We start from the raw sequence: 21,527 nt of genomic DNA on the forward strand, positions 1-21,527 counted from the left end.
TGTAATTAAAACATTTCCAATAATATGATAAGTATATTTTTAGATTATGTCCTTTACAGAAAATGAGGTGATCCATATCTTTTTACTGTTATTTAAGTCAGCACTAAGGATTCTAGGTTATTATTCAATTGTGGGAAAAGTCAAATTAAAACTTATCTTTAATTCTTGGTACAATAATAAAATTCCATTTTAAAATTATACCAATTAAACAGTCTCATATCTTCATCATCAGAACAAGCATATGGGTAACCAGCTTTGCATTACTAAAGTCTACGCTTACATCATCTTTGAAAGATATCTAAAATATACTTTTTGTTTATTGCCAAAATTCATTAAGGGACTAAAAGGAAATAAATAAGTCAGACATTATTAAGTCACAGGTTGTTTGTTTTCTATACATTTGGCAAAGTTTTTTGAAGCTATACTTTATGAATTAAAAATTCAGAATGGAATAATATTTTTCTCCTAAAAGACACCCACTTGACTCCTTGAAAGAATTTTTTTCATCTCAAATTTGCCAGTATCTTTCAATAATATTGAGTTTAAATAATTATCACCTTATTTCCTAATGAAACTTACCTGCCTAAAGGCCAAGTAAATGTTCTAGAAAAACATTAGTTACTTTTACCAACATGGGAATATAATACCTGTCACAGATATTCTGGAATTTTATTTAACATGTTTCAAGTAGACATAAAGATAGTCACCTAAATTGTACCAGACATCCATTTCTCCACTCAGGGTCCTCACTTCTACAATTGTTTGTCCCAGAAAATCATCTGACTCCTTTTTGAAATGTTGCTTCACTCTGGATTTGATGTCATCATCTTCATCCCACACTCTGACTTTGATTCGATCTGTGGAGTTATGGCACTCACTGAAAATAGATGTGGACAAGTTAATAACCATTGCTAACTTCTCTAAATGTCATTTGATGTTAGCAATTTGTTTTAAATCTTATCTAATCCAGAAAGGCGTACCACATTGCATAGTAAATAAGATTTCCCATGGACCATTCCATCCATGGGATGTTGCAGGTATCAGAGATATTGAAAAACGGCTGCAATTGTTAAGTAATGTTAATAAGAGAAAATCCTGCCCCATTCCATGTCTTTTAATTGAAATACATATAACTGAATATGGGTCAGAAATCTGTGGGGTGCTTTGTCTACGATATATTTCCTATTTGCAACAGTTATCTATGGCAACATGTCCATGCTCAGAAAATTATGTATCATGAGTGAAAGTGAAAGTGAAGTCGCTCAGGCATGTCAGTCTCTCTGCGACCCCATGGGCTGTAGCCTATCATGCTTCTCCATCCATGGGATTTTCCAGGCAAGAGTACCGGAGTGGTTTGCCATTTCCTTCTCCAGGGGATCTTTCCGACCCAGGATCAAACCTAGGTTTCCCACATTGCAGGCAGATGCTTTTACCCTCTGAGCCACCAGGGAAGCCATGTATCATAAAGCTAATTTAATTGCAATGGGTGTTGAGAAAGTGGACATTACATAGTCTGCCTAATAAGTTAAAAATCTCAGTTAAGCATATAAGACATTGTTAAATCAAGTCATGACATATGGATGCCCAACATCTCTAAAAATTCTTCTATTTTGGCTATATTTCTCTTTATGTTCCTCATCTTCTCTAAACTTAAGCTTGATAAATCACATTCTTAGATTCCTTTGTAGTTATGGTCCAGATGTTTAACCTGCATTCAATCAATACCTGAACTCAAATTGAGAAAAGTGAGGCAGTGGTTGTATTGTGTGGTGCTTAATTCTTTTGGCAACAGGGGTGGTGGTCTTTAGCAGTTTGTCACAGAGTCTCTGGTATTCAGTACTGAGGGACAAATAATTGATCAATAGTGGCAAATGTGTGTGTATGTGTTTTTTTTTTTTTTTGCAAAGAAGCCTCATGATATAATTGGACATTGCTTTTGCACAGTTGATTTAGAGGCTGGCCTCTGGCCTCTCTAAAAATTCGTGAGCAATCTGAGTCTATGAAATAATTTTTTTTTCTGTATAAACTAGAGTGAGCTCTGTTGGCTGCAATGAACAATAATGATTAATGTAATAGCTTTTAAAGAAAGAAGAGAGCTACAATAATAGAACTTAAAATGTGGAATTGACTTTGTAGAGGAGATGATGAGGGCAAGCATTAATTACCTCAGGCTTCAAAGCCACTAAATTTTGGAGTGCAATAGCGAAACAGCTGGTCAAACTGTTGTTTGCTATACTTTGGAATCATGACCACATACCAACTCAAGCTTTTTTATTAGTGTGAATGGTATGAGTAAAATTCAGAATATTGGAATATGCTCATTAAGTCTTGCTGCTTTCAAAAATGTACTGTGGTAGGTAGAGATGCACTCAAACTATAGTTTGACTGCTCTAAGCAGAGATGCAAGGGAACACAGCTATTCCAAAAGAGGTCACTCTGCTTGTGTCCCACACAACTGAGAATATCACAATTTGGAACTACACAGGGTTGAGGACTGCCAGCTGCTTCTGTATACAAAATGTATGCATACAAGCAGAGGTTTCTGAGTGGAACTTCAAAAATAGATAAACCTGTTACCCCAGGGTATTTCAAACACCTTTCTTTAGGAAGTCTCTAAGTGACAACGAAAGGGAACTTAATGGCAAAGATCAGATTAATGGTGCTGCACCCTGGCATACAGTGTTACAGGGGTAGAGGCAGCAGCCATTAGGTTAAGAGAAAGGAATTGGTCAGAACAAAGGAGCCAGTGATAATGAGGTAAATTTTCCAGGGGTATGTGGTTACTTAAAAATTATCTTGAAGCTCACCTCCTGGAAGTCTGATAAAACTTCCCGGGTATGGTATTTTTAAATGTGCCCTGGGGTTGCTACAGGCTTTATTTAAAGTAATTTCTGGGTCCTTGAACTCACAGCAGTAGAAAGTAGACTCCACGTAGAACCTCTTCCCAGCTACTGCTACTGCTGCTGCTAAGTCACTTCAGTCGTGTCCGACTCTGTGCGACCCCATAGATGGCAGCCCACCAAGCTCCCCCGTCCCTAGGATTCTCTAGGCAAGAACACTGGAGTGGGTTGCCATTTTCTTCTCCAATGCATGAAAGTGAAAAGTGAAAGTGAAGTCGCTCAGTCGTATCCGACTCTTAGCGACCCCATGGACTGCAGCTTACCAGGCTCCTCTATCCATGGGATTTTCCAGGCAAGAGTACTGGAGTGGGGTGCCAGCTAGGAAGACCATAAACCTGGATTTCCTAGGATGGTACCAATTTATGGTTTCGTAGATACACAATGCCTTTTAATTCTTTTTAGAGCCCTCTTTCATTTTCTTTCATTTTACACAGCTTCTGCGTAGAATGCAGGCATTGGCCCATTGGTCAAGCAAGGCCCCCCCAGATGTAGAACCAAGGACTTGGAGAAAATATGTAAAAGAAATTCACCAAGAAGTGCTAAGGCCTGCCAGATTGGCTAGCCAAGTAACGACTTCTGTTGCTAGTATCAGGAAGTCCTGAATAATCTGCTAAGCAAGACTCTATATTTGCTATGTACCACTGACAGTCATATGCTTCCCTTGTTCCCTGTTACTGAATGAGACTTTTTTTTTTTTTTTTAAGGATAAACTGCTTTTATCCTAATTTCTTTTCTCTTTACACTAATACAGTGGGGATGTTCGAAGAAGATGATTTATCTTTAATTTATAGACTTAGGAATGACAAAGAACCAAACCTGGAGGTGATAAAGAGATTACCCAAAGATCCTAGACTTCATACTTAACCCAGTAACTGGATATAATTTGGGGACCACCTACCTTGGAAGACAGAGGATGGGTTCATTATGTTTAAAGTACATACAGAGATGGAAATTCCATGAATAAATATTGAATGCTCAAAGAGGTGGAAGGTGACAGATACCATAAGCTCATTCAGCCAATAATTTTTCAAGCGCTCCTTGCCTTTCCTACTTCTGTGCAATATCCTAGTCTCCCTTGAAACTAGAGATGACCACTTGACATCATTCTACAATGAGATATAAGCAAAAGTCTTCTGGCTCTGGCTCTTCTATGTTCTTCTTTTATTCCTCTGGAACATGGATGTAGAACATCTTCCACAGAAGATGATAAATGAGGAACATAGATTAAGCTTTTCACTTTGAAGGGATAACAGAGTTACCACTGTTGTTGTTTGGTTGCTCAGTTGTGTCTGACTCTTTGCAACCCCGTGGACTGTAGCCCACCAGGCTCCTCTGTCCATGAGATATCTCAGGCAATGCTGGGGAGGGTTGCTATTTCCTTCTCCATACTGGCCCTCAAATGCCTATACCTGGAATTCTTGTTGAATGAAATCTCTTTTTGACCAAGCTACAATCATGGCTTAATAAGAAGTTTAATAAAATTCTAACTGAATCAGTGGGAAAATAATTTAAAAATCTACCAAGTTCATTTTGTCTGATTATATACAAAACGGTTTAAAATGTTTAATTTGTTAACTCTTACTATTTTTATACTTGCTGTGTTTTATGTCATTCCTTAACTATTTAGCATGTGTTTCACAAACTTTGACTTTTATGAAAATACAAAGGTTTATTATTTAGATGGGAAACTGTATGCTTATTCAGGAAAATGTGACAGAAAGATTTTTTACACACAAGAGAAAAATCTATCACACATAACTCCCAATAAATCTTACTCTATTAGATCATTTCCACCTTGATTAATTAGCTGACAAAGATTCCTGTTTTAGTTCAACAGCTTGTGATTTGCCTTTCCTATAAGAGGAGAATAAGATATTTTGCTGCTCACTCTTGGTAAATAAAGTAAGCATTGTTAGGACAATTTGCATTGTATTTTTTTCTTAACTAAAAACAATGTGCATCTTAAAGAGTAGTTAATATGCCCAATTTTATGTTTTTTCATTATTAAAGACAGGAATGGCTTTGTTTCCATGGGAATAAGTTATTTTATTCATTCCCAAGTTAAAGCAAAGCATTTCACTCTTTGGAACTCAGGATTATTACGTGTGTTTATGTTCTGTTTTGTCTTTATTTCTGTTTTCAATTTGCAGGTACCCTAATCTCTGCACAGCCAATCACTATTTGGCCAATATTCTTTTGGCAGCCATCCAAAAGGCTAATTTCTTTATAATTACTTATACCAAATTTTCAAATGGTCTCACTACAATTTTTTTTTTTTGATTTAGTTTCCTGGATATAGCCCGAATACATAGCTCCTATAATTAAGGCAAAATAAAGACAAAAAGCAAATAAAAAACAAACAAACAAAAATAAAACCCAAACCCAAGTTATCGAAGTTCAACCTATTCTGAGAAGGACTATTTAGCCTAAAGAGATGCTCATGAATTTCATAAAGCCTGATTTCAATAGAACAACAATCTCTTGCTAAAACAGTCGTCCTCTGATGGGAAGTCATTATGAAAGTAGTATATCAGCAAAGAGCCATTCAAAAATGAGAAATGATCTATAGTTGAACTAGTTATAATGAAGCAACTAAAATAATCTATACCAAGATTATTATACCAAATCTATACCAGCAACTATACCAAGAAAAAAACCAATAGTAAATGAAGTTGCAATTAAAATCATATTCTTTAAGAATCTGTAATGAAATTTCTATAATATTTTAAATGTCATTGTATCAAATTTTATTAATAGACACATAAGATAGATATTTAATGTATATATAAATGTGAGTTTATATACGGAGGAGCCTGGTAGGCTGCGGTCCATGGGGTCGCTAAGAGTCGGACACAACTGAGCTACTTCACTTTCACTTTTCACTTTCACGCCTTGGAGAAGGAGATGGCAACCCACTCCAGTATTCTTGCCTGGAGAATCCCAGGGACGGGGGAGCCTGGTGAGCTACCGTCTCTGGGATTGCAGAGAGTCGGACATGACTGAAGCGACTTAGCAGCAGCAGCAGCAGCACACATATATATGCATTGAAACAATCTGTAAGGTTATATTCAAAATATAGGTGGTAAGATTAGTGAAATTTTTTTAGTCTTTATCTTTTACTGTTATAATCAACAAAATTTTGTATTTTTAAAAATCTAACAATCATAAATAATCTCTTTCAACTCAAGCTGGAAGGCAGGGAATTGATTGAAAAAATCATCAGCCAGAAACTTGCAAGAGCCATCCAGAGGCAAAGCAGCAGCAGCCTTTCAAACAGTAATTAAATTCTCTAGTTACAGCTTAATTCCTTAAACTCTGACCCACCAAATGGAAATATGAAAGACACTTGATGCACACATTTCCTCTGAATGATTTATTATGAATTATGTAACCCAGTTCCATCACAGTATAGGTGTCTTATTATTGAATCAAGAGCCCTTAACCCTATTATCTTTCAATTGTATTAGAGCAGATAGACAAACTCTAAGTTCAAAACCAGTGCCAGTGCACAGGGACTTTTCCCACTACATTTATCAAGGGCATTTAATTATGGGAATTTGAATTGACCAAAAAAAAAAAAAAAAGAAAGAAAACAACACCAGTCCTCAACATGTCCCTTTTGTTTAAGTTTTTCTGATGGTTTTCTAGGTAGTAACCGGGTGTTGTAGATCTATTCTAGTACTGTAATAGATCAAAGAACCAAAGGACAAAGATACACCAATCCAATATGATACACCAATTTTGCTACCCCACCTTAAGCCCTACAATTGGATCATTAATACCTCAAAGCCTTTTGTTCTGTTTTTATATCTAATGTTTCCTTCACAGGTACTAATATTGCAGATAAACTTATTTTAATAGCTGTTTTAAGTATTATTTGACATTAAAGATGATAAAATATTAGTTATGTTAAAGTAATAAAAGTAAGAAATTTGCTTGTTTAGAAAAATTCTGTGTGTCAATTTTGCTGTGAAAAGAGAGACCACTTAGGGAGAGAAATCCGAAAACAGGAAGGTCTATATGATACCACTTATATGTGAAATCTAGAAAACAAACTAGAGAAGAACAAAATAGTGCTTACCAGGCACCCAGAAGATGGGGAAATAGGAGAGATGATATTTAAAAGTACAAAATAGTAGCTAAATGACTCCTAAAGAGCCAATGCACAGTATAATAAATACAGACAATGATATTATATTATATTCATCAAATCTGCTAAGAGACTAGGTCTTTATAATACCCATGACAAAAAAGTAATGATAATCATGATATGTGATAGAGGAGCTAGTTAATGCTACAATGGCAACCATATTATAGTATACATGTATAAATCAACCTGCTGTTCCTTAAATTTATATGCCAAATATAATTTTTTTAAAAAGCAACGGCATATATAGAAAACAGAAGGATCAAATTACTGTCTCAAAAAACAGGAGAAACATAAATGAGTGTGAGTATAAGATTGTGTGCAATAAGGGTGGTTTCTATTCACCACTTCCCTAGGCTCACCAAACATTTTTGCAGCTCAGACACTTTTTTCATTGTTTCTGAGGGCAAGGATGTCTTTTCCCTAATCCTCTACCTGATGAACATCTACCTGCTTCTCAATACCTGATAAAAGATCACCTCTGTATGAAAATTCCCTAAAAAGCATTTTTTCCAGTCCCTAGTACCTAGAGCAATTAGATATGAAAAAATTATTTACCAAGAAAATAAGAAAATATCATTGGTCAGAGAAATCATACTCTTCATATTATTGTTCTTTAACTATTACAATTTAACTATTCCAATTAGTGGCTACTTGTATAGCTGAAAATTAACCATTTGCTTGAAGTTGGGAGGAAGATTCACTTTGGAAAAATGTTTGACATTTATTAGACATTGGATTCAAGGCATTATCTTTCTAAATCTGACTTTTCTTTAAATGGTGACATGCATTTTGTTTTCTAAAACTAACTTGTATGAAGATAAACTGCCTGTTAATGATCTGTGGGGCAGAAGATAGTCAGTTCAGTTCAGTGGCTCAGTCGTGTCCGACTCTTTGTGACCCCATGGACTGCGGCATGCCAGGCTTCCCTGTCCATAACCAAATCCCAGAGTTTACTCAAACTCATACCCATCGAGTTGGTGATGTCATCCAACTATCTCATCCTCTGTTGTCCCCTTCTCCTCCTGCCTTCAATCTTTCCCAGTATCAGGGTCTTTCCAAATGAGTCAGCTCTTCGTATCAGGTGGCCAAAGTATGGGAGTTTCAGCTTCAGCATCAGTCCTTCCAATGAATTTTCAGGACTGATTTCCTTTAGAATGGACTGGTTGGATCTCCTTGCAGTCCAAGGGACTCTCAAGAGTCTTCTCCAACACCACAGTTCAAAAGCATCAATTCTTTGTTGCTCAGCTTTCTTTATAGTCCAACTCTTATATACATACATGACTACTGGAAAAACCAAAGCTTTGACTAGACAGACCTTTGTTGGCAAAGTAATGTCTCTGCTGCTTTTTAATATGCCGTCTAGGTTAGTCATAAATTTTCTTCCAAGGAGCAAGCGTCTTTTCATTTCATGGCTGCAATCATCATCTACAGTGATTTTGGAGCCCCCAAAATAAAGTCTGCCACTCTTTTCACTGTTTCCCCATCTATTTGCCATGAAGTGTTGGGATCAGATGCCATGAACTTAGTTTTTTGAATGTTGAGCTTTAAGCCAACTTTTTCACTCTCTTTCACTTTTATCAAGAGGCTCTTTAGTTCTTTGCTTTCTGCCATAAGGGTGGTGTCATCTGTATATCTGAGGTTATTGATATTTCTCCCAGCAGTGTTGATTCCAGCTTGTGCTTCATCCAGTCCAGTGTTTTTCATGATATACTCTGCATATAAGTTAAATAAGCAGGGTGGCAATATACAGCCTTGACATACTCCTTTCCCTATTTGGAACCAGTCTGTTGTTCCATGTCCAGTTCTAACTGTTGCTTCGTGACCTGCATACAGATTTCTCAAGAGGCAGGTCAGGTGGTCTGGTATTCCCATCTCTTGAATTTTCTACAGTTTATTGTGATCCACACAGTCAAAAGCTTTGGCATAGTCTATAAAGCAGAAGTAGATGTTTTTCTGGAATTCTCTTGCTTTTTCAATGATCCAATGGATGTTGGCAATTTGATCTCTGGTTCCTCTGCCTTTTCTAAATCCAGCTTGAACATCTGGAAGTTCACGGTTCACATATTGTTGAAGCCTGGCTTGGAGAATTTTGAGCATTACTTTACTAGCGTGTGAGATGAGTGCAATTGTGCGGTAGTTTGAGCATTCTTTGGCATTGCCTTTTTTGGGATTGGAATGAAAACTGACTTTTTCCAGTCCTGTGGCCACTGCTGAGTTTTCCAAATTTGCTGGCATATTGAGTGCAGCACTTTCACAGCATCATCTTTCAGGTTTTGAAATAGCTCAACTTCAATTCCATCACCACCACTAGCTTTGTTCGTAGTGATGCTTCTCCTTATTACCAAATTCAGACTTAAATTGAAGAAAGTAGGGAAAACCTGAAGATCATTCAGGTATGACCTAAATCAATCCCTTACTATTATACAGTAGAAGTGACAAAATAGATTCAAGGGATTAGATCTGATAGACAGAGTGTCTGAAAAACTATGGACAGAGGTTCCTGACATTGTATAGGAGGCAGGGATTAAGACCATCCCCAAGAAAAAGAAATGCAAAAAAGCAAAATGGCTGTCTGGGGAGGCCTTACAAATAGCTGTGAAAAGAAGGGAAGTGAAAAGCAAAGGAGAAAAGGAAAGATATACCCATTTGAATGCAGAGTTCCAAAGAATAGCAAGGAGAGATAAGAAAGCCTTCTTAGTGATCAATGCAAAGAAATAGAGGAAAACAATAGAATGGGAAAGACTAGAGATCTCTTCAAGATAATGAGAGATATCAAGGGAACATTTCATGCAAAGATGGGCACAATAAAGGACAGAAATGGTATGGACCTAACAGAAGCAGAAGATATTAAGAAGAGGTGGCAAGAATAAGAATAACTATACAAAAACAATCCCCATTACCCAGATAATCACAATGGTATGATCACTCACCTAGGGCAAAAGATAATGTAACTGTAACGAGCCGAAACAGTATATGTTGCCATTGCTTTATGGTTGTCTTATTCTACCTCTGATATCCCAAGGTCTATGATTTATATGGTAAGTTGTCTTTTTCGTCTTACTTTCAAGCCAATATTCATAGGCATAATGGAGTAATAACATAACCTACTTGAAAAAAGATCTCCCTGATTTAAATTCCATTTGAGCCATTTACTAGCAATATGGTTTTAGGCAAGTTATGTGATTACATTGGGCCTTCAAGGCTAATCTATAAAACTATTATAGAACATCAATAATAATCTTTTAAACATGTTTAAATATATAAAAAACACAGAATTATGCTTGGCACTTAGAAGGCTTTAACTAGACTATCTAATACAGCTAATTACATAATTCAAACATATATTTTGCTTTAATAGCAAAGGACAAGTTACTGCAAATTTCTAAAATAGGGAGAATTTTAGTTAGCCTAATTATCAAAACACTGAAAATTAAATGCTTGATGCATACTGATATAGTAAAATTTTATTCAACTACTAAAACAATGTTTTAGAAGAAAATTTTTATCAGGGGACTCTCTTCTTTTTCCATTGATCTATATGTCTGTCTTTATGATAGTACCACAGTATTTCAATAACAGTAGCTACTCAGTAATGTCCGACTCTTTGGTGACTCCATGGACTGTAGCCCACCAGGATCCTCTGTCCATGAGATTACCAAGGCAAGAATACCAGAGTGAGTTGCTATTTCCTTCTCCAGGGTATCTTCCCAACCCAGGGAATGAATCCATGTCTCCATGTCTTCTGCACTGAAGGTGGATTCTTTACCACTGAGCCACTAGGGATTGGATTTTCTTTTTTTTTCCTCCATAACAAAATTTTAAGTGTAAGGTACAGTATTGTTGGGTGTAAGTACACAGCATATAGCAGATCCTCAAACTTCTCTTGCTTAATTGAAACTCTGTGCCTATTGATTAGTAAATTCCCATTTCTCACTCTCTCTAGCCTCCAAAACCATCATTTTGGTCTATGATTCTGTTACTATTTCAAATATCTCATAAAAGTGGAATAATGCAGTATTTGTCTTTTTGTAACTGGCTTAGCATAACATCCTTAAAGTTCATCCTTATTGACACATATTGTAGAATTTCCTCCTTTTGTAAGGATGAATAATATCACATTGTATGTACATATCACATTTTCTTTATTCATTCACCTGTTGTTGGACAGTGAGGTTGTTTCCATATCTTGGCTATTGTCAATAACACTGAATGTGGAAGTACTAATAACTCCTTGAGATTCTGATTTCAATTCTTTTTGATATATGCCCAGAAGCCAGATTGCTGGATTATATGCTAGTTTTATTTTCAAATTTTTGAGTAAATTCCATACTGTTTTCCATAGCAGCTGCACCATTGTGCATTCCCACCAACAGTGGAAAGGTTCACACAAGGGGGAAAAGATAGATAGGAACTGAAACCACAGAGGAAAGTCCCATCCCGCAGGAGACTGAAACATGGAAGAGACCCAGGCATTATGCTGATGCTCTGCAAGGCATAGAGGGAAGGGAAAAACATATTCTGGCTTCTCCCATTCTCCCACCTTTGATCTTATGGCAATGCTTTCTCATAGCGAAATCTAGTTGGCAGGGAAATCTGGCCTTCAAAGTTCAGTTCCCTGACATAAAGAGCATGCCAAAGACATTTCAGGGAATAAATGGTATAGCTAACAGGTAAATAACCAGCATATATGCCAAACTCATAAAGAAATATGTTAATTCAATTCTTTGCTTCTCTCTTGTACTCCTTTTAGCATCGGCTTGTCCTTCCCTGACAGCTCTTAACATTTGCATTGTCATAGATAAAACTCCGTAATGCTAAAAGCATTTTTTTACAGTATATCATTTAATTTCCTTATTTGAGGAAAGGAAACTGATAGAGAATAATAAATATTTTTTGTAATAACACAATGAGTGATTTGGAAAGAAAATTTTGAGTATAAAAGTGCTTTGAAAAGATAACAGTGCTTTAAAATATGAACCATTTTATTATCATTAATATTATATAGCCACTCTGTATACATATATGGATGCTTTAAAACTTTTAAAAAAATATTGTTTTTTCACAAAGACGGAGCATCCCTCTACCAATTTCCACTGCAATAAGAACAATTTATATCACATTGTATTCAGTGCACTACTTCACTCATTGAATGTCAATGTCAATATTTTAATGGAAATATATTGTTAATGCTAGTTTTAACCTTTGAAAGGTTTGATACTTGATCTATATAATTGTATTTAATTTTACAATTGCGAGATCATACTCCACACACCTTTTAGAGTCTTTATAAATTGTGTCCATCCTGACATATACACATGTACATCATTCTTTTTAATGATTATATGATATATTCAGTTATATGATGTATCCTAATTGAATTCATCCCCTATAGTAGATAGTAGATGGCTATTTAGGTGGCTTCTAATACACTACTGCAGTGCTACTGTAAAAATATTCTAATCTGAGAAATTATTAAAAGTGGATTTTTTAGTTTGGAAATTATGTCAGTTACACATATCTGTACATCTGCTTGCAAAACAGGAGACCCAGGTTTGATCCCTGGGTTGGGAAGATGGCTCAGAGAAGGGAATGGCTACCCACTCCAGTATCCTTGTCTAGAGAATTCCATGGACAGAGGAGCCTAGTGGGCTACAGTCCATGCAGTTTCAAAGAGTTGGACATGACTGAGCAACTAACGTATACACACATTACTAAATAATTCTTCAGAAAGCATATATGTGTTTACACTTATACCTGTTTCTCTATACAATCATTAGTATTGAATACTATCACTATTCAATCTTTGCTAATCAGGAAATTTAAATATACTTTCTCATAATGACTTTTAGGAAGCACATCTTTTATATATGAATGACATATGTATATACAATGTGTGCAATATTTTCCTCCTTTTCAATTGAAAAGGAGGGAAAAAAAAAAAAAAAACAAATGAAAAATTCCCTCCTCCAAAGAGACCTTTAAAGAGCTTATGATTATTTTTTGCCAGAGACAAAGGGTTAAATTAAATAGCCAGAATTTGTCCCTGGCAAGAGAACAGAATCAGTCAGCATGAATTTTTATAGGCACTTAAGTAACCTTACTCTTAAATTCTCCCCTTCACTCTTTGCTAGAAGAGAACAACTGCTATTCTCTAGAGGAACTCTGGAGCAATAATTGGAAAGTCAGCAGCAAACTGAAGTTATACCAACTGCCTGATCAGACTTTATCTAAATACCACACTTGAAGCGGAAGCAGTGATCATAAAGGTAAATACTATTTACTAATATTCCTCTCAACCCAAACATCAGCAACACAGCAACAGTGCACAAGTTTGTGGAAGACTTCTGCACAAATGACCAAGGCGTTACTAAAAAAAAAAAAAAAAAAATAGAAGAAATTTAGAAAAGGCTGCCTTCCAATTGAATTTTCCACTTAAATCTAAGCTCAACCAATTATCGGGAATACAACAATTGAGCTTAAGAACTCGTAAATAGTAATGCTGGGTATACATCAGACCTCTCTGGATTCTTTTGCTGGATGTTATGGAAAATACAAAGAGATGCAATTCAAAAAGAAAAGAAATACCACATTGCTGAAGCCACTCGACAGCACCTGTATTATTTTGACTTTGGTCCTCATTATAGTAACAACCTTTCATCATTAAAATATAAACTCAAATGTCTTGAAAAGTAGATCTACTTAATAATGAATATTTAGCCAAAATTTACATTAAAAAACATCCATTTGAGTCTTTTCAGACTTCCAAAAGGATCCAGTTTAATCAGCTATGTGAGCGTGCATGCACGTGCATGCTCATGCTCAGTCATGTCTGACTCTTTGTGACCCAATGGACTGTGGCTTGCCAGGCACCTCTGTCCATGGAGTTTTCCAGGCAAGAATAGTGGAGTGGATTGCCGTTTCCTTCTCCAGGTGGGTCTCCCTGACCCAGGGATTGAACCCATGTCTTCTGAGTCTCCTGCACTGGCAGGCAGATTCTTTACCTCTGGGTCACCTGGGAAACGAATCAACTACAAACATAGCTTAAGTTAAAAAAAGTATAAAAAACACTATACTCCAGATGATATAAATATATAACTTATTATTCAGATAGAATTAATTTCAAAAGAAATTATTATTGTAGGCTGAACCATATGAAATTATAGTTTTTATAGGTCAAAAAATTATCAGCAATTTCATGTGGCTTGATCTAGCCATAACTACTAGCTCCATATAAAAAATCGTGTTTATGTCCTAATTGAAAATTCACTTTGTACTTGGCCAGTACAAGAAATTCTATGAGATTAAAAAAATGAGTGCATTTATAAAACCTAGTCTGATCATTAATCAAGATACTGAAGAAATTAGTGATGGTGGTATGAGAAGGCACATAAAACCACTAAATAACAATGATATTCAAGATTTACTAAATTGAAGTCACTGGAGAATGGCATTGATCCTAGAGAAAATATTTGAAGAGATAATAGCTGAAAGCTTCCTTAACACGGGAAAGGAAATAGTCAACCAAGTCCAGTAAGTACAGAGAGTCCCAGGAAGGATAAACCCGAGGAGGAATGCCCCAAGACACACAGAAATCAAACTAACAAAAATTAAAGGCAGGGATAAAATATTAAAAGCAACAATGGAAAAATGACAAGTAACTTTCAAGGGAACTCCCATCAGGCTATCAGCTGATTTCTCAACAGATACTCTATAAGCCAGAAGGGAATGGCATGATATATGTAAAGTGATGAGAGGGAAGAACCTACAACCAAGAATAAATACTCTACCCAGAAAGACTCTCATTCAGAAATTATGGAGAAATCAAAAGCTTTTCAGACAAGCAAAAGTTAAGAGAATTCAGCACTACCAAACCAGCTTTACAGCAAGTGCTAAAGGAACTTCTCAAGGCAGGAAACATAAGAGAAGGAAAAGACCTACAGAAAATAAACCTAAAACAATTAAGAAAACAGTGATAGGATCAAATGAACCAACTAGAAGACACAGACTAGCTAGGTGGATGAAAACATGTGCAATGCAGGCACTTCAATTTCCACATAACTCTGCTTGACCCCCCAAATTGTATGTAGCTTATACTGTTAGGGTGATCATGTTCCCATTATGTCTTGCAATTGTAATTATTTTTTATTTTTTGTCTGCCTACTGATTGTGAAAACTGAAAAACATCTTTCACTATTGTGATTATGTAACTATTACTCACTTAATACCACTGTATCATACTTGGTCAACAGAAAAATAAGAGAACTCTATATCACCAAAACTACAATAGAAAAACCTTAATCACTTTTTAAAATCCAGATGCATATCAGAATAATGCTGAAATGTTTTGAAAAATACAAATGCCCAGGTATTTTTTTTTTCCCTCCAGAGTTCCAAATATGTTTCTAATGAGTAGCTATCTTTAAAAACAACTGGACTAAACAATGATCTTTTACTTTTATCTAGCTTGTTTCACTTTTTCTATTTCATATTCAGTGACCCCATTTAATTAGGTTTATGTTTACCACTTTCTCCACCTATTTTAATATTCTTTCTTGTCTTTATCAAGAGTAGTAGAAAAGCTTTAGTATACTTATATATAAATATGTATAATATATATATATTTTAGAAAACCTATGAATTTTTGCCTAATTAAAAAATTTGACATTTTTATTTCACTTGTTTGACTTAGTGTGAATATAATGCTAGATTTTTCATTAAAAAATATATATGCAACAACAACAAAGGTTTCTGTATAGCACATAGAAATATATTCAATTTCTTATAATAACAAATAATAAAAAATAATTTCAAAAATAACATGTGTATATACAGCTGAATCACCTTGATGTGCATCTGAAACACTGTAAGTCAACTATAATTCAATAAAATATATATATTAAGAAAAAATATATAGTGTCTCATTTTCAAAGGAATTATCCCAACACATGAACTTAATTATAATAGTAAGGTTTCATAAAATAATCTATAATCTATAGATTATATAGATTAGAAATTAGATTGATATTATAGAAATCTATAATATCAAAAAGGGTATTATATATCATTTTCTAATAAGAAGACATGCTAAATGTCCCCTCAGAGTTAGTGGCAATTTTCCATCCTGTGTTTTCTTAATTTTACCCTTATCTCTGTCAAAACTGGGTCATAGTAAAAGCTCAAAATGTTATTCTACTGCTTATTTCAAGGCTTTAAATAAGTTAAAATACATTTTGTCCCCTTTACTATTCCTTCAAATCCAACTGTAATCAAAAGTTACTAGGCAGAGACATAAAACAAAGTAAAAAACACATCATGAAGACAAGATGCATTGACAAGGGTTCCTTTGAAAGGAAAACATATACTGGGGATGCTAAAAAAAAAGTTCAGTTCAGTCGCTCAGTTGTGTCCGACTCTTAGTGACCCCATGAATCGCAGCACAACAGGCCTCCCTGTCCATCACCAACTCCCAGAGTTCACTCAGACTCACATCCATCAAGTCGGTGATGCCATCTAGCCATCTCATCCTCTGTCGTCCCCTTCTCCTCCTGCCCTCAATCCCTCCCAGCATCAGAATCTTTTCCAATGAGTCAACGCTTCGCATGAGGTGGCCAAAGTACTGGAGTTTCAGCTTTAGCATCAGTCCTTCCAAAGAACACCCAGGACTGATCTCCTTTAGAATGGACTGGTTGGATCTCCTTGCAGTCCAAGGGACTCTCAAGAGTCTTCTCCAACACACACAGTTCAAAGGCATCAATTCTTCGGCACTCAGCTTTCTTCACAGTTCAACTCTCTCATCCATACATGACCACAGGAAAAACCATAGCCTTGACTAGATGTACCTTTGCTGGCAAAGTAAAGTCTCTGCTTTTCAACATGCTATCTAGGTCGGTCATATCTTTTCTTCCAAGGAGTAAGCGTCTTTTAATTTCATAGCTGCAATCACCATCTGCAGTGACTTTGGAGCCCCCCAAAACAAAGTCTCACACTGTTTCCACTGTTTCCCCATCTATTTCCCATGAAGTGATGGGACCAGATGCCATGATCTTAGTTTTCTGAATGTTGAGCTTTAAGCCAACTTTTTCACTCTCCTCTTTCACTTTCATCAAGAGGTAAATACCTGAATTCACCAAATAATGTTCAAGTTGCTGACACAGAGAAGAAAGACATACCTTTAGAATTTCTTGGGAAAATTAATACTGAAGAGAGAGGAAGGAGGGAAAATTAGGGTGAAACAATAGTGCAAATAAACAATTATGTCTATAAATATTTGAAAACATGTTATAAACATTTACAGACACACTAACTGGTAAGAAATTCACTTTAGAAGTTATCATTTGGAAATAACCATTAAGCAGATTTTCAGGCTTACTGTATACTCAACATTATTTTAGGAGGTCCTCATCATCAAACAACTCAATACTTAGGTTGGTAAACAACACTAACATTTATATAAAACAGGCATGAAAATCATTAAGGACCTTACCAAAAGTGCTATAAAGTATAGTATAACTAACAAGGAAACCTGTCACTGCAAGTAGACTTGCTAAGATGGCACATTGCTTTAATTTTGAGTAATGACTTTTTATACAGCAATCAATCAGTAGCTATGAAAAATGTATAATATTATTATGTACCAATTAGATCTTCCAGAAGGTCTGAGTAAGAGAGTCAAGCAATCAGAGGGGGAAAAAGGTAGAATCTCTGCTTTTGGCTGTACTACTTATTACTTCAAGAATACAAGGAAGAACTATACAAAAAAAGATCTTAATGACCCAGATAAGCACAAGGGTGTGATCACTCACCACTTGAGAAAACTATTTCTTTCTTGAAAGCATATGCTCATTTGAGGAGTTACTCATAAGCTTTCATAGCTGCTCTGTTTATAGTAGCTAAAAACTGAAAAAAACCCAATCATTCACCAATATGTGACTAGATATATGAGTTTCATATGCATAGACTTAAATACTCTTGTATGGAAAGAAATGTACTATATTGGTATATACAGTGACTTAGGTAGATCTCAAAATAATTAGGCTGAGTGTAATAATTCAGGAAAAAATGAGTATGTGTAGCATAAATCCATTTATATAAAATTATAAAAATGAAAATGAATTATGTAAGACATCAAATCAGTGGTTGGCCAGGGGAGAAGTTTTCAATAAAGGGAAATAATAGGGGAAAGTGATGTGAAAGAAGTCCAGAAAAATTTTTGGAGGTGATGGATGTTTCAGTTATATTGATTGTGGTGGTGTGGTTACATGAATGAAAACACATGCCAAAACCAAATAAATTATACATTTGCATATATGCAGTTACTTGAATGTCAGTTATATCTCAAGTGTACCACTTTATTTTCTCAACGGCAATAAAGTAATTCCAGTTCCTCCACATCCTGGCTAATACTTGGCCATCATAGCATAAAGGTCTATAAGAAACATTAGGAAGTGTACTTTTATAAAGTTCTTACATTGTGTGTGAAATGGTATATTATCACTGGTTGACTGACTGTAATAAAGATATATACTATATTCAATACCCATTTATGATTAAAAAAACTCTCCAGAAAGTGGGCATAGAGGGAACATACCTCAATATAATAAAGGCTATACAGGACAAACCCAAAGCAATATCATTCTCAATGGTGAAACACTGAAAGCATTTCCTCTAAGATCAGGAATAAGATAAGGATGTTCACTCTTTCCACTTTTATTGAATGTAGCTTTGGAAGCCCTAGCCATAGCAATCATAGAAGAAAAATAAATTAAAGAAATCCAAATTGGAAAGGAAATAGTGAAACTGCTGCTGTATGTGGTTTGCAGTTTTATACATGATATGATACTACACATAGAAAATCCTAAAGACACTACCAGAAAACTACTAGAGCTTATCAACAAATTTGGCAAAGTTTCAGGACATAAAATTAATACACAGAAATACCTTACATTTCTATACACTAACAACAAAATATCAGAAACAGGAATTAAGGAACCAATTCCATTTGCCACTGCATCAAAAAGTATAAGATATTAGGGATAAACCTACATAAGGAGGGAAAAGACCTGTACTTAATGAAACTCCAAAATACTGATGAAAGAAATCAAAGATGGCACAAACAGATGGAGAAATATACCATGTTCTTGGATTGAAAGAATCAGTATTGTTAAAATGACTGCACTACCCAAAGTAATCTACAGATTGAATGCAATCCCTGTCAAATTACCAACAGCATTTTTCACAGCATAAGAAAAAAATGTTTTAGTTTGTATGGAAACATAAAAGATCCTGAATAGCAAAAGCAATCTTGAGAAAGAAAAACAGAGCTGGAAGAATCATGTGTTCTGACTTCAGACTACACTACAAAGCAACAGTAATCAACACAGTATGATTGTGGTACAAAAACATACAGATGGATCAATGGATCAGGATACAAAAAGTCCAGAGATAAACCCACATATCTATGGTCACCTAATCTCTGACAAAGAAGGCAAGACTATACAATGAAGAACAGACAATCTCTTTAATAAGTGGTGCTGGGAAAACGAGACAGTTACATGTAAAAGAACAAAATTAGAACTTTCTCCAACATCATACACAAAAATAGACTCAAAATTGGTTAAAAATCTAAATGTAAGGCTATGACTGTAACCCACCAGGCCGCTCTGTCCATGGAATTTTCCAGGCAAGAATAGTGGAGTGGGTTGCCATTTCCTCCTCCAGGAGATCTTCCTGACCCAGGGATCAAACCCACATCTCTTATGTCTCCCGCATTAGCAGGCGGATTCTTAACCAACTGCACCACCTGGGAAACCTTAAGTCTAGATACTATACAACTCTTAAAGGAAAACAAAGGCACACCACTCTCTGATAAAAATGGCAGGAAGACCTTTTTGATTCACCTACAGTAATGAAAATAAAACTAAAAATAAACAGATTGGAACTAATTAGATTTGTTGCTCATATTTATCTTAGTGTCTGCAGCACCTAGGAGAGTGACTCACACATAATGTTCATTGAATGAGTTATCTTTCTAAAGATGGTTGGAGCTGATACTGACACACACGGAAATGCCTGGAAAGCTGGACTTAATGGTGTAGGGTTCTATGTCAGTAGAGAGCTGCATGCTTCCAGTGTGGCTGCAGTTAGCCCAGCCATGTGGATCTCGTCTATCTGCCTTCAAGATTGTTGGTCCACATGTGGGACACATCCAAGGGACAAGCAGACGAATGAAATACAGGTTGACTGGCTGTATTGCTTGAGTCTTGAAAATGGTACATAAATCCAGATGATTCCATCTGCCTTTACTAGATATATTCTATTTAGAGGGAATTGCTTCAATCCACAGGCTCAAATTAGTCACCAGGAGACCAACATGACTTTTACAGTTTGTTTCACAAACATAAGTAGGCTAATTACCTAAAAGTACAAAGAATCTCCCTGACAGCAAACTCTGAGTACTAGAAGTGGGAGACACAGGATGTTAGGACCAAGGCTAGTAGGAACCACATGAAAGCTAATTAACGAAAACTTACTGACACAGCCTTGTCTAACTCAATGAAACTATGAGCCATGCTGTGTATGGCCACCCAAGATGGACAGGTCATGGTGGAAAGTTCAGACAAAACATTATCCACTGGAGAAGGGAATGGTGAACCATTTCAGTATTCTTGCCTTGAGAAACCCATGAACAGTATGAAAAGGCAAAAAGACAGGACATAGAAAGATGAACTCCCCAGGTCAGGAGGTGCCCAATATGCTACTAGAGAAGAGTGGAAAAATAACTCCAGAAAGAATGAAGGGCTGGAGCAAAAATGAAAACAAAGTCCAGTTGTGGATATGACTGGTGATGGAAGTAAAGTCTGATGCTATAAAGAACAATATTGCATAGGAACCTGGAATGTTAGGTCCATGAATCAAGGTAAAGTAAAAGTGGTCAAACAGGAGATGGCAAGAGTGAACATCGACATTTTAGGAATCAGTGAACTAAAATGGACTGGAATGGGCAAATTTAATTCAGATTACCATTACATCTACTATCGTGGGCAACAATCCTTTAGAAGAAATGGAGTAGCCATCACAGTCAACAAGAGTCTGATATGCAGTACTTGGGTGCAATCTCAAAAATGACAGAATGATCTCTGTTCATGTCCAAGACAAACCATTCAATATCACAGTAATGCAACTCTATGCCATAGCTAGTAATGCTGAAAAAGCTGAAGTTGAACAATTCTATGAAGACCTACAAGAACTAACTTCTAGAACTAACAGCAAAAAAAGACGTTGTTTTTATCAGAGGGCACTGGAATGCAAAAGTAGGAAGTCAAGAGATACCTGGAGTAACAGGCAATATGGCCTTGGAGCACCATAGCAGGGAAAAAGCTAGCAGGGAAAGGTTAGCAGGGAAAAGGCTAACAGAGTTTTGCCAAGAGAACATACTGTTCATAGCAAACACCCTCTTCCAACAACACAAGAGAAGACTC

At 35.9% G+C, this 21,527-nt stretch overlaps 1 protein-coding gene across 2 annotated transcripts in view; it reads right to left on the reverse strand.

The window, feature by feature from the left end:
• UNC13C (unc-13 homolog C) overlaps positions 1-21,527 on the reverse strand; it is a 706,036-nt gene that overhangs the window by 333,703 nt on the left and 350,806 nt on the right. For both annotated transcript variants that reach the window (XM_027553963.1, XM_027553962.1), the window contains one exon: positions 708-877. In XM_027553963.1, the coding sequence (XP_027409764.1) occupies positions 708-877 (170 nt within the window). The remainder of the gene's footprint in view (positions 1-707; positions 878-21,527) is intronic.

The sequence above is a fragment of the Bos indicus x Bos taurus genome, chromosome 10 (genome assembly GCF_003369695.1).
Source record: "Bos indicus x Bos taurus breed Angus x Brahman F1 hybrid chromosome 10, Bos_hybrid_MaternalHap_v2.0, whole genome shotgun sequence".
NCBI lineage: Eukaryota > Metazoa > Chordata > Mammalia > Artiodactyla > Bovidae > Bos > Bos indicus x Bos taurus.